At 48.1% G+C, this 13,562-nt stretch overlaps 1 protein-coding gene across 1 annotated transcript; it reads left to right on the forward strand.

Annotated features, from left to right (window-relative positions):
* The first annotated feature begins 1,215 nt into the window (after positions 1–1,215).
* On the forward strand, positions 1,216–10,063 carry CACNG1 (calcium voltage-gated channel auxiliary subunit gamma 1). The gene is made up of 4 exons (XM_062612596.1): positions 1,216–1,705; positions 6,705–6,779; positions 8,837–8,974; positions 9,706–10,063. The coding sequence occupies exons 1-4, from the start codon at positions 1,465–1,467 to the stop codon at positions 9,930–9,932; spliced, it is 681 nt and encodes a 226-aa protein (XP_062468580.1). The 5' UTR covers positions 1,216–1,464; the 3' UTR covers positions 9,933–10,063.
* Positions 10,064–13,562: the final 3,499 nt, after the last annotated feature.

Here is a 13,562-nt window from a genome sequence, read left to right on the forward strand (position 1 = left end):
TCTTTCGGACATGCCCATGGCCCCAGTGCCTTCCCCAGTCCCTTTCCCCTCCATTTTGCACCACACACCTTCACTCCTGCCCACGGCTCCACAACCCCAGCAGGACCGGGGCACCAGATGCTATACTGGGTTCAGACACATCCCCTTGCTCCCCAGGGGTGTCCACATCAAACCCTGTCACACATCAAACACAGCAATGTTAGCCCCTCGATGCCACATCTCAATACGGTTAGTTTGGATCAATCTATTTCAACTTATTCCTTATTTCTTAACCCTTTTCCCACACTCCCCTTTCTGCTTAACTCCTTGCTTCGCAGATTGTCCGCTTTAATTTGAGCTAACACCACTGCACCTTAATTTTGACATCAAACTGGAATGTTCATAAAACAGGGCTGGAGGAGCTTTGACATTGTCTTGACAAGATAACATGGTATTTGCAGTGTTCCACTGTCATTTCTTTAACATTGAGGTACTGTAACCCTCCTCTGTTTGACATCGCAATGGTAACATCACCTCCACAGTGGCCTCTGCACTGGTATTATCATCAAATTAGCTTTGTGATCAGCTGAAATACCAAAGGGAAGGAGAGAGGCTGGGGTCGGGGGACAGAAGTCACTTCTCAAGGAAGGAAAGAATGTGCTGGGTGGGTGCTGGAGTTACTATAGGCATTACAGGCAGACCTGGCTGGCGGGAATGTGAGTGCTGGAGAGGTTTTGCATGAGGAAATAAAGGCAAGAATAAACAAAAAAAAAGACAAACACAAAACCCCCAACTACTCAGAATACTTCAGGTTAGTAAAAAAATTATAAAAAATAAGAAAACTAGTACAAATAAAAATAACTAAAATCATAAAAACAAAAATAATGCAATAATAATAATGGTGATAATAAAAATATAGTACTCAAATTAAAGATGAAAATGAAGCTATTTGCTTATTTTGCCCTTTCCTTTACACTGCAGTGCTGGGCTCTGGAGGGACATCCAGCTCTGGGCTCCTTGCAGGGGCTGTCCCAGGCTGAAGGCACGGGTGTGCAGCGAGCGGGCTCCCGGGCTATTAAACTGCTCAGGATGAGGCTGAACCCGGGCCCGGCGCTCGCATAAACACAGATGTTTTTGTAACCTCGCTCCCAAGTTAATGGTCCTGTTAATGCCTATTTCTGGGCATGCTGCAAGTCCAGAGACTACGGCCTTTGAGCGGCGGCTGAAAGCCACCGGGAGCGAGCTCCCGCCCCGCCGGCTCGTGGGAATCCAAAGCAATCCCGGTGGGACGGGGCAGAAAGCCGAGCTCCGCCGGCGCTGCTCTCCCTGTGTGCATTAATAGCCTCCTCTCTGCGCAGCTGACACAGCCCGGCAGCTGCCCGCGGCCATCCCGCTCTCCCTGCTGACACTTCCCAGCGCTCGGATGAGCTGGGGTTTGGGGAGAGCTCGGGAAATCACCCGCTGGGAGCACCGGTGCGGAGCGGGATGGATGAGAGCAAACCCCTGAAGGTCCGCCTGACGTTCTTCGTGATCCTGGTGGGCATCTCGCTGCTGTTTGCAGCCGTGGTGACGGACCACTGGGCAGTGCTGAGCCCCAAAGTGGAGAACTTCAACACCACCTGCGAAGCGGCTCATTTCGGGCTATGGAGGCTCTGTACAAAGAGGATTTTTATTCACGATCAAGACCCCAAAGAGAAGGCCTGCGGGCCAATCAGCCTGCCAGGAGGTACGTGACCAACGCACCAATGCATGGGAGAAAGCACATTAGATCACACCAGGCTTTGCTTAGGAGGTTGCAGGACGCAGCAGAAGGAAAAGGGGGTCCATATCCCGCAGCACTTAAGTCGGCATGGGGCTGTTTTCTTGTTGGTCTGCAATCACATCTTGTTGTCACCACTCTTGCTGTAAGTGTGCGTTGTGTTGCCTTGCACGTCCGATTGTGACCATATTTGAGCCTTCTGTGCAATGATGACCGCAGCAGGGAGAAGGGGAGGAGGATCAGACATGGTGGAAATCACAGAGGGAAATTGTCCCATGGGATGGAGGAAATTCTGCTGAACACGAGCCAAGGGTCCCACAGCACCCGGGGACGCTGATGGCAGCGGGCAAGAAACAGGATTTATGGGTCCATCATGCATATATGGACCTGGAAATCCTAAAGATCCAACTTTCCAGCGGAACAGCCAGTTCCTGGTGGGCATTAGGGTGCCTTTAAGCGATTTTAATAACAACTATTGCTCAGGGCAGGGAGGAAGTGGGACCTGCGGGATGCTTTGCCAGCATCCAAAAGAAACAAAGAGTCATAAACTTGCTTCGAAGCAGTTTCTCAGCAGAGAAACTCCTCACCTCAGCGCTGGCAGGCTGGTCCCACACATCAACACCACCACGGGTTCCTCCAGTGCTATCGGCAGGGAGGGCAGCGGGGGACCGGGCAGGGCTGCTTTCCGGGAAGCCCGTTGCATTCCATGGTAAAAGGAGCTCATTATGGTTTTGCTGATCGCAAAGTCAGCAACGTTCGCGCCGCTTGCGCTAATACACTGCCTCCGTGCCTGAGCTCCACTGCTGTTTTAGAAGGCTGATCAGGTACTGGATGCTTTCCAGAACAGAAATAACAGGATTGCCTTCATGTCGGACTCGCTGCTTGAAATGAAATATAGATGTTAAGGCATAGTTGAGAATCGCCTGTGAAAAACCTGACTGCCTGGGCTTGCTGCATACTCCCTGCATCACTGCCATTCTTTATCTCCTTGGCCAAATTGCATGCTCTGAAGAGAGGAGCTCAGCCTCAGCGTGCAGATCTGCCTCTAACCAAACTTGGGAGCGTGTCATCCATATGCTTAATGTCTCGCGCGAAGGTACTTAACGTGCCTGGAAACCCATTTGTCACTGCGCGCCTTCCCCTCGCATGCGGAGGAAAGCTCCCACAAACGGGGAAAAACAATAGAAATGGGTGGATAAACAGGGGAATTGCACAACCGTGGGTAAATATAAACCTCGTAAAGAGCCAGCTGTCTGAAAAACCACATTCACAGGGCAGGGCAGCACGAAAGCAGCCACTATCTTTGACAGACATCAGCATGTGCTTGCACAGGCATTGAATCACGGCCCAGCGCTGCTGTTCTGCTGGGCACAGCGAATAACCAGTGGGACAGTGAAGGGGCTGAGCCACCCATCCCACAGCAGAGGTCGTTTCCCAGGTTTTAAAGATATTTCGGGATTTGGGTGACATCCTGTAATCGGCATCTGAGGTTTCAAAGGGAGAAATTTGCATTATAAGATATTTGTATTATACATATAATATATAATACATTTTTTATATATTTATATTATATTTATATATTTATACATTTTATAGATAATATATCATATATTTAAAATATAATATCTAAAAATGAATATAATATATAATAATATAATTTTCCTATATATAAATTATATTTTTTATATTATATATAATATATATTATATTTATTTATATATTATGTATAATATATATTATATATTTATATATATATATATATATACATAAAACCCTGTTTTACTCAGGCAGGGAACACAGCAAGGGGAGGGGAGGGAGTGCAGCCACAGTGGATCCAGGCTGCTAAACGATGTTGTGTCCCCACTGCTCGTGTTAGAATGATTTCACACTTCTGGGAAGAGATGTCAGCAGGGAAACAGCAGGGTTGTGAAACCTGCAGCAGCCGAGGCAATGTGAATGAACGAACACGCAGTGAAAGAGCAGATGTGGGCACTGGGCTTCCTGCAAATCATGAGGCATAACCAGGCATTACTGCCAGGACTGCAAAAGAAACAGAAGAATTTATCACTGCATTAATAACCATTCACCAGTGGCTCCCCGAGGGGGAAATGGATGGCACAATTAACGTTATTTACTAGGGTTTGAGCTCAGCAGAGTGGAAACGGCGAGGGTGCCCTGGCTCGCAGGCCACAAAGCAGGGCTGTGATTTAGGCAGGGCTTTAAAGTTTCACAGCGTGCTTCTGAGGATGTTGACAAACTGGGAAGTGTTCAGCATCCTGCTGCAGAGATGCTGCTGAAACAAGGCAAATTCAGATCAACACTGGGATGTTTTTAACTGTGACCGGTGGGCAATTTACTGCTGGGTGTAAACCAAGTTCACCGTCACTGTCAGTAACTCTGGTGTAGCTGCTATCTTACAAATGGGCTCTGGTGCATTTGATGCTCTACAGCCTGCGTGCGCTGCTGGCATGTTAAATAGGTCCTTGTAAACACGGTAACCTCAGTTCAGGCAATTGCAGAGCAGAAGTGCTTGAGCAGATGGGTTTCAGCAGGGCTGCCTCCATACAAGAGATTCACTCTGCAAGACTGGTATGAGTTTAAAGTATGCGGAGACACCACCTCCATAACTCAGTGCCTATCAAAGGCCTTCCCCTGGCTTGTTGGCCAGGTCAGAGCCTGAGGTCTGGCCCTCTCCACCACTCAGCCCTTGCCTTAACACCTCTTCTAGTCACAGCAGCAGGTCCTGTCTCCAGACTTAACACAGGTAGAAACCTCACGTTAAGATCCATGTCTTTAACATGGATTTACCCATCCAGCCTGCGACAAACTCATCTCACGTTCAAGTGCAAGGTGGCTCCATCCCCTTCAGCAGCCACCTGAAGCTCTGCATGGCTCCAACACCTCGTGGCCTTTCTGCCCTTTCTTCCCCTATGAGGTCTCCTTCTTGCAGACCCCTGAGGTTTAACCCCATTCGGATTGACTGTTCCCATCAGCACACTGAGGTGACCTCCTGGCAGAGATAATGCAGTTAGGGGTGGAGAGAAGCAAAGATTGCCACGCAGTTTGCATCCGTTACAAAACCCATTTTAAATCCTATCCATTATGTAAACGTGGTGTGACACAAATGGGCTTTTCTCTTATTCATGATGGCACCAGGGAGGCATTGAAGTCCCTCAGTTCTCTTGAATAACAGGGAGCCTTATTGAAACAGGTATTCCCAGCTCAGCAGAGCACTGAAGCCTCTTTAAACAGTGCATCATTTCACCCAAACCAATCTAATTGTATTTTCCCACAATAAATGTAATTTACATAAAACCACCTCCCCGAGAGCTAGCCCCCTTCTGTGATAACCCTATTTATTGTGCCTTGGCAGAGCTTTGCTATAAGTCACAAGACAGAGGCAGCTCGTTTTCCTGCATCTCTAGAAGAAGGGTTTGTGTGTGATAGAATCACAGAACAGTTAGGGTTGGAAAGGACCTTAAGATCATCCAGTTCCAACCCTCCTGCCATGGGCAGGGACACCATGGGCAGTGTCCCCCTGTGATGAGCCCTCACAGACTGAAGAAGGGATTGGTTCGGCTCATCTGCAATGGACACAAAGCCGTGCTGTGCCCTCAGCCACACTGCATCTGGATGGCGTCACCCTGGGCTCCACACAGTCAACACACGTGGGGCCGCCTTTGAGTTCAGGCTTTTCAGAGAATTAATCAAAAGACAAACCGAATAATACCAAAGCATCCCCATTTCATCCCATTCCTTCCTCTTTAGCACAGGAACCAAAGGATCCCAAAACTGGGATCACCAGACATGATGCTCAGCCTCAGCCACCACTTAGTCCCTGTCAGAGGCACACAATCTTCCTCTTGGGCTCAGAATCTGCAATTTCAGTGATAGAGGTCTGAGTTCAACTGAGTTTCCTCCAACGGTAATAAAGAGCAGGTCAGAAGATGCCAGGGCTAAACATTAACCTAGTCTCCAGCAAGAAGCTCCACATTAAATAAAGTCAGCTTATACAAGTAAGTAGATAAGAGCATCTCAAAGGAATCTTCCACTTAAGGGGCCCAAAAATGCTGCTTTGCAATTGCCTGTCTCCTGGGAGAGAGAAAATAAATCCTCTTTGAATCAGTAACTCCAACATCTGCCATTTACATGACAGAAAAATAGCACAGAACCCAACAGGTAACACAGTGCACTGGCGTCTTCTTGCTACTAGAAATTAAAGCTATAGATAACCACCAAAATGCACTATGTGCCCACAGGCAAAATGTAGCACACCCTGCATGCTCCTGCACCCAGGACCTGGCTCAGATTTACCCCCCAACCTGCCCTGGAACAGCCTGACCCAGCCTGGATGCTGGAGAGGATCACAAAGCATCTCCTGGAAACCGGTGCCATTCAATGGACAAAGATGCTGATGTTCACCACGCGTGCCCTTGCTGCAGGCAGTGCCTGTGTTTGGTGCAGTCTTGGCACGCTTTACCAGGCTGAGGAAGCCCAACCTGGGCTGCAGGAGGGATGCTGGGGCCAGCGCTGTGTCCTCCATCCCCGCTCAGCAGAATAGAGCAATCAGAGCTGGCACCGCTCAGCGCGATTGCACCTCCCAGACAACCTCCTGGCGAGCAACTGCACCCCAGCTCCACATCCCTGCAGTTAAATGGGTTATAAATAGTGAGAGCACCCTCCACCATCTAACCCTGCTGCTGCCAGAGCTTGGAGGCAGCGGGGCCTCACCAGACCCTCCTCCATCCCGTTGAGATGCTGAGGTTGAAGCTGGAGCTGGTGGCCTGGCTTGGTGTGCCACCCATCTGCTCCTGAACACAACAGATGCAGCTCCAGTTTCCTGGTATCACTAAGGGCAGGGAACCTCAAAAACACTGCATGTTTGATACATCAGTAAAAAGCAAATCCAGTTTTACTATGTCTAACCCAAGGTTTATACAAAATTACATTTCCTTTTCTCTTCCAGAACACAACTGCTCCTACTTCAAGCACTTCACCCCAGGACAGAGCTCAGAGATATTTGAAGTAACCACTCAGAAAGGTAAGAATGAGCCTGAAAAACATTCCCCTAACGTTGTATGAGCTGAGGTGTACATAAGGTCTAAGGTAAAGGGGTCCCCAAAATGAGGGCTCAGCCCTGGTCCCACTGAAAACAGTAGGGGAATTCCTATCAGATTCCATCGGCTGGGAAAAATGTGGAGAATGCTCTGAACGAGTTCAAAGGCCAGCTTCATGGGAAGAGCTTTTATGTACGTTCACACTCGTAAGTGTGGTTTTACTGAAAGCTGTCCCACAAACACATAACACTGTCAATACCCATGAAAACTGCAGAGTCTTTGCAGCATCAAAATGACGTTAGAACATAGCCATTATCACGATCCATGAGCCTTTGCCATGGAAGGAAGAAAACATTAATGAAATCTAAATGAATAAATCATACCCCAGACAGCATCCTGACCCTGAAAAGAAGTACAGAGACTCTGTGAAGACCCTCAGGAATGTTAGGCTTCGGATTGATTTTATATGGAAGCCATGTGAAAAACAGAGCAATCAGTGGAAGGAAGGAACAGAAATCCTACAAAACCACAATTCGGTGTTCTCAGAGTGTGGCGTTGGAAAAGCTGGATGAATTCCACATTTCTAATGAGTCCCTGATAAAGCCAATATTTAGAGCACTTGCCTAACACGCTTCTCTCTCTTGCTCATGCTCTCATTAAGGGCAAATCCCTCTCTAGCTCGCCACACAACGTGTTTGACAGTGCAGTACATGAGCAGATGATTGCATGACACTTATTAAACAAACTGCTTTTCTTGCAGGGAAATTATAATGGTGGAAAACCCTGCAGATGGGTTTGCTAAAGGAGCACTTTCCTAAGACAGGAAGGAATGGGAATCTTAAGTGGATAGAAGAGCATATATGGGCACTACCTGCTTTTGCTCTGTGTATTCCCAGATCCAGCCATCTGGTCTAAAAACACACCCGATGCCTTCTTGGTCATGTCAGGGAAAGAATCAGGAAGAACTCCTTCTCTTTGAAACAAAAGGAAAAGCCTATGGAAATAAACTGTTTCAGGCACTTCCAGCACATGGGAAAGAGAAACATGAAGGAAATCACGCTGAAACAGTGGTATGAAAAGCAGGGAGAACAAAGAGTGATTTGCTGTTCCCCCCTGCAGAAGCAGCTACGTTTTGATGGGAGCTAATTAGGAACAGGCAAAACCTTCATGATTTTGCCTGGGAGATCTATATTTTAATGGCTTGAAAGGCAAATATCACCAGGCCTGCGATGCTCACGCATGGCTGCGTGTGTTAAATATTAAATTCATCTGAAAACAAATGCAAGATGTAAATGAAGGCCTGAATTATTCAATTAGCAATTCGTCCCCTCCATTCAGGCACTGAAGTCAGCTGGGGGAAGTGTCCAGCACACATCTTAGCTGGCTTAGCAAAAACCAGGGTGCTTTATGGAGGGTTTAATCCTGTGCTCTGAACGAGCTGGGTTCCACAGACCTGGAAATCATTGGCTTAAGGGAGAAATACAGATAAATAGAAGAGGTACCATGCAAACACCTCACCTCTGGCCTCCTGCCTGCTTTGCCAGCTCAGGTTTTGAGCCCCATGGAGGACACAGCTGTCCTTCTGCATCGTACAACATCAGCACCATGCGTGGGGGCCTCGTCAGGGCTCTGCTGTACAGGCACAGAGTAAAAATAGCATGAGGCTGCCTATTTACTCTGAGAGCAGAGTGTGGGGTGATGGAAGAAGCGAGAGCACAGAGTCCAGAAAGGCTTCAACAATAACATCTATGCAGCAGAGCTAAAACAGCTCCAGCCCAGAGCTTCTTCAGCCCAACTGTGGTGCCATTCGCTCCGTCAGTAAGTGTTCATAAAGTGATTCCTCCTCCTGCTCTGTTTTTTGTACCCTTCACATTCAGCAGATGCATGGTCAATACTTGCCCCTGCTTTTATTTGAGGGAAAAACTCAGTTCACCACAGTCACCTTGCTATGTACATGTATTTCTCAGTCACCACAGCTGATGGGAGCACGCTCAGAGCCTGCATCCCTTCGCACTGTTTGGTGTTTGTTTTGCTTTGGCAGAGTACAGCATTTCGGCTGCAGCCATTGCCATCTTCAGCGTTGGCTTTGCAATCATCGGCACAATCTGCGTCCTCTTATCCTTCAGAAAGAAGAGGGACTATCTGCTGAAGCCAGCGTCCATGTTCTACACCTTTGCAGGTAGGAGGCTTGGTGCTCACATGCTTGCACTCAGTTCATAGGACAACAGAGACATTCAGATCCTGGGAGGATGGAGACACTTCTAAAACACCCTGAAACTGGCATTTTCTTCCCAGCCACAGTCAGACTACAGGTCCCTGTGTGCTGCTCCAGCTGAAGAGCTCTGAAAGCATCCTGCTCAACAAGCATTACCCAGCAGCGTGTCTGTTCAGCTACCTTTAAAAGGGGTATTTCTAGCATATTCAGTGCCAGCCCCAGTCTAAATGAGGGATGTTCACCATTCCACCTCATTTATTTAGACTCATGCCAAAGAAAGAGCCTATTCAGGCCCAAAATACACAGCTGTCTCCCAAAAGCATGAAGACTGCAGTTTTACATGAGATAGTAACACCCTGACACGTCACAATGAGTGAAAGACAGAGGTGCAAATTGTGCCCTCAGTAACAATCTTATCCAACCTTTGGACAAGCTCCCTAGGGAATGCCATTATTCCTCCCCCACCAATTTCCCTATCCAATCCTGCCTTAAAGATCACACTCTACAAGTCACCGGCTGACTTGGATGGCCTGGGTGATAGCAGAGCTCTAAGCAGTTGACAGCATTGGCTCCTTCAAACACTGCAGTCAATGTGAATCTCACTGCAGCTCCTGTAGGCAAGCAGATGAAGTGGTTAATTAAGGATGCAGAACCAGCAGCTGGTCGTTCACCCCGGTGCTCCTGTCTTCCTTCAGGTCTCTGCATCATCATCTCTGTTGAAGTCATGAGACAATCCGTGAAGAGGATGATCGACAGCAAGGAGACGCTCTGGATCGAGTACAGTTACTCCTGGTCCTTCGCCTGTGCCTGCGCCTCCTTCGTCCTGCTTTTCATCTGTGGCATTGCCCTCCTCCTGATCGCGCTGCCTCGGTTCCCCCAGAACCCCTGGGAGACCTGCATGGATGCGGAACCGGAGCACTGATGCTCCCAGCACCCATAGGAAAATACAGAAAGTGTTGTGAAAACATTTGTATCTTCCAACATACCTGGGGCCCGCTGTACAATGGGGGCTCCAGTCACCAGGTCGTTACTGAACCAAGGCATGGTCAATGTAATTATTGCTTTGTTTCCTTCTTTCCACCCCCTCCCCTTTTTTAAAGAGAGCAGAAAAAGGATTCAGCACGTGGTGAGCGGTGGGTGAATGGCGTTGCTCAGTGACCGTTTGGGGATCCCCGTCCTAATGCAGTTGGGAGAAAACCTGTGAGACACAGAGAAGACAGATTCCTTAGGGAAATGATGGGGAATACTGGGCTTCGACACCTCACTTAGTCAGAAACAGACAGGGGGAAATTGTAGCTCTGTGGGGTGTCCACTTCCCTGTTCATGCTGTACTCCTCTTCCGCCCCAAGAAGAGTGAGCTCACCACTCTGGAATAACTTGGACATCCTTATGCTGTTCTATTAAACTGTTAAAATACAGGATTAAAAACCCCCAAAACAAACCAAAAACTTTGTCTAGCATTGGGATAAAATTTTCTCCTACCAATTTACACCCTGCAGTTCCATTCTTTTGAATTAAGCACAAAACCCCTGCAAGATACGGTTTTTGTTCTGCTTCAACTTTGATAGCAAAGCCAGGAAGTACTGAACACTAAGAGTGATATTTTCCTTTAATAAAAAGCATAATCTTCCAGAAGCATGATTTTCTGGAAAAATAACTGATGGATGAATCACTCGGCCCATCAAATTCTGCTCGGTCCAGGATGACAGTGGAATTCGGGATGGTATTTACTGCATGGAGCTCTCATTCGCTTGTTGTGAATGGGTTTTTTAAGACTACTATGCTTTGCTCACTGCATACATATCTAAAACTACATTTTAGGTAAAATCCTTCAAGGTAGCTACTGAGAAAGAAGGATTTAGGCTGAAACACCCAGGAGAGTGGCAAAGAAAACACTACAGAAGTGCATGGCTCTTTATGTATGCCTGAAGAACTGTACCCCCAAGGCACCGCTGCTGGGATGCTGCAGGGCCAGTTGTGCTGCAGAGCCCCTGTGGTGCTGTGCCATGGCTGTCCCTAAACCCCATGTGTTCACCCAGCCGCTCGCACCACCACAGTGCCCCAAGCACCAGGAGGAAAAGTGTATGTTTTACATGTAGTTTTTACACCCAAAAACTTAAAAAGCAGGAGGGAAGGGGGCTGAAGCATCCTTCCCACCGCATTCGGCTGTCCACAGTTCTGAAGAAAACCAGAATTTGGAACAGAAAAACTGATCAATTTGAAGAGATCTGAAAACATGACATGTCCAAGCAGTTCAAAAAGCTATACAGCAATTCTGCACTAGTATCAAGGGGCTGCCCATGGCCCTACCATCAGGCAGACCCCATCCAGGCACACTGAGCCCAAGCAACTCCCCACCAGACTCAGGCACGTCTCCATCTTCCCCCCCCCCGTAGAGTGGCAGCAAGAACAGAAGCCTTTTGTGCACTTGCATTAATAGTTTTCAAGCTCTTTGAAGTTGAAAAGCACTACAAATAACACATATATTATAAAGTTTGGGATAAATCAGTCGCTAGTGCTCAGATCTGAGTGTGAGCTGGGGACCTCTGCCTGTCTCTCATCATGAGAGACAAGTGCGAGTCTTCAAGCTGTCACTGTGAAATGCTAAATGGTTTTGAAATCTTATTTTTGGGTACAGAGCTGACATCCTTCATTTGCATTTCCATTGTTCAGGAAAACAGAGGTTAGTTTCTAGGGAGATCCTTTACATGTGACAACAGAAAAGAAAGGTGTTGGCGTGACCCCTGCCGCAGCTGAACCCAGGTTGGGATCTATCCAAACATACACAATGCAGATGGATCTAAGCAAAACATTCCCAGCTCAGCCACCACCACCAAAATGGCCCCAACGTGGACATGCAATGGGTTGAGATAAGCAAGGTTTGGGGACATGGGTCCAAGGTTATCACCCATGCAGACCAATGGCACGTCCTGTGCCCACACAAAGTCTTTCATCCACACCTTTTCATCCACACCATCCCTCCCTCTCCTGCAATGCTGCTTCTGGGATGAAGTAATTTCTAGGTGGCTTCTTATCCTGATGGACCAACTCGCTGCCCAGCCAAGGAGCTGCTCACTCTCCTTCGTGATACTCGACAGCAAGACACACACATTTCAGATAAACACACCCCAGAAGGTCTCACCCATCTCATGCATGCTCCAGCTTGGGTCAGTGCTGAACCGCCTCATCCAAACCCCAGTGAGGGCAATGGAAAGATCCCAAGTGGGTGCCGTGGTTTGGCCTGGATCTGGAGGTTTTACAGCCTCTCTGGGCTCACCCTACTCACAAGCCAGAGAAAACACAGAGCTCGTAGCAGTGAGACCTTACACCCACAGACAGCAACTCCGGCGGCAGAGCTTGGTGCCTCCTAAAGCTCTTAAACCCACTGAGTTTTATCCTCTGCCTGCTTTAAGTTGAGGCTTGTTCATCACTCACTACTTCGTACGGTCCCTGCAAGACTGAGAAGCATGTGGATGACTTCATTTGCTTTTTCCAGGTATTAAGAAACGCTGATAAAGGACCCGTCCATTAAATTGGTCATTGGTATTCACAGTGGGAAAGGCACTGCTCCTGCATCAGGTTTGCTCTGCCATATCAAAATCTGTCTGCCAGGGAGAGGATAGAGTTAATAAAAGCAATTGGCCTTTCTAAAGGAAAAAGAAGACTAGAACATCGAGGGGGAGCTGCAACCAGTGTCAGTTGTCATTCCCTGAGCTAATAGCAAGGAATGGCCACCAAAACGTTGGGAAAGCAGCATGAAAACGTGCAAGAAACTTCCTCGCTGGCAGGAGTCAGAGTGAAACAGGGATGGGAATCCAGATGCTACACAACCAACAGGATCACACACAGGCTTGGGACACAAAGAAATTAGAGAGGAGAGAGGCAAATAAAGTCACGGAACAAGTAACTACCACCAGACACTATCAAACCCTGAGCCTTGGTCCTGCCACTACCAGACCCATGGACACCTTTGGTCATGGTTCCAACGGGTACACGCTGTTTGCCCCTCCATAAACCAACATCCCTGCCCATCCCTTCCTCAGGGCTCACACACCAGTGTGCCCCAGGGCACCACACACGACACGGTACTGTGAGATTTCTCTTGCTGGTACCTGCCCACCACACTGCAAAGGCCAAGTGTTAAATCCCAGAGCGAGAGGAGGCATGGAGAGTTTTGTTTATGTAAGAGCAGGATCTGCTGTTAGGCACAAGGCGCGGGGAGAATCTGCTTCCCTTCTTTTGAAATGCTGTGTGGTGTGAATTTAATGTGCAGAAAAGGTGCCAGACTAACAACTCTGACGAGCAGAACTGCCTGGTTAGCACGCAGCTAGCTGAGCTCTCGGCACAGCATCCATCTGCAGCGCCCGCATCCGCAGCAGCAACAACCTGGCCCCGGCCAGGCACGGGACAAGGAGCTCCTGACCCTTTTCCACTCTCACTGCCTTGTGGCCATCACCTCTTTTTTTGTCTTTATTTTGTCCTTATTTTTGTTGTGGGAATGATTTCCAGACAGTCCCAGAGATAGGAGAATTGCCCCCCCCTCTCCCTGCAA

This window comes from Pezoporus occidentalis, unplaced genomic scaffold (assembly GCF_034315485.1).
Source record: "Pezoporus occidentalis ecotype Australia unplaced genomic scaffold, CSIRO_AGI_Poc_V1 ctg160, whole genome shotgun sequence".
In the NCBI taxonomy this organism is placed as follows: domain Eukaryota; kingdom Metazoa; phylum Chordata; class Aves; order Psittaciformes; family Psittacidae; genus Pezoporus; species Pezoporus occidentalis.

Coding starts and splice junctions, on each gene's coding strand:
- CACNG1 (XM_062612596.1), top strand. CDS start 1,465: ATGGATGAGAGCAAACCCCTGAAGGTCCGCCTGACGTTCTTCGTGATC. Junction 1,706..6,704: donor GCCAATCAGCCTGCCAGGAG/GTACGTGACCAA, acceptor TTTCTCTTCCAG/AACACAACTGCTCCTACTTC. Junction 8,975..9,705: donor CATGTTCTACACCTTTGCAG/GTAGGAGGCTTG, acceptor GTCTTCCTTCAG/GTCTCTGCATCATCATCTCT.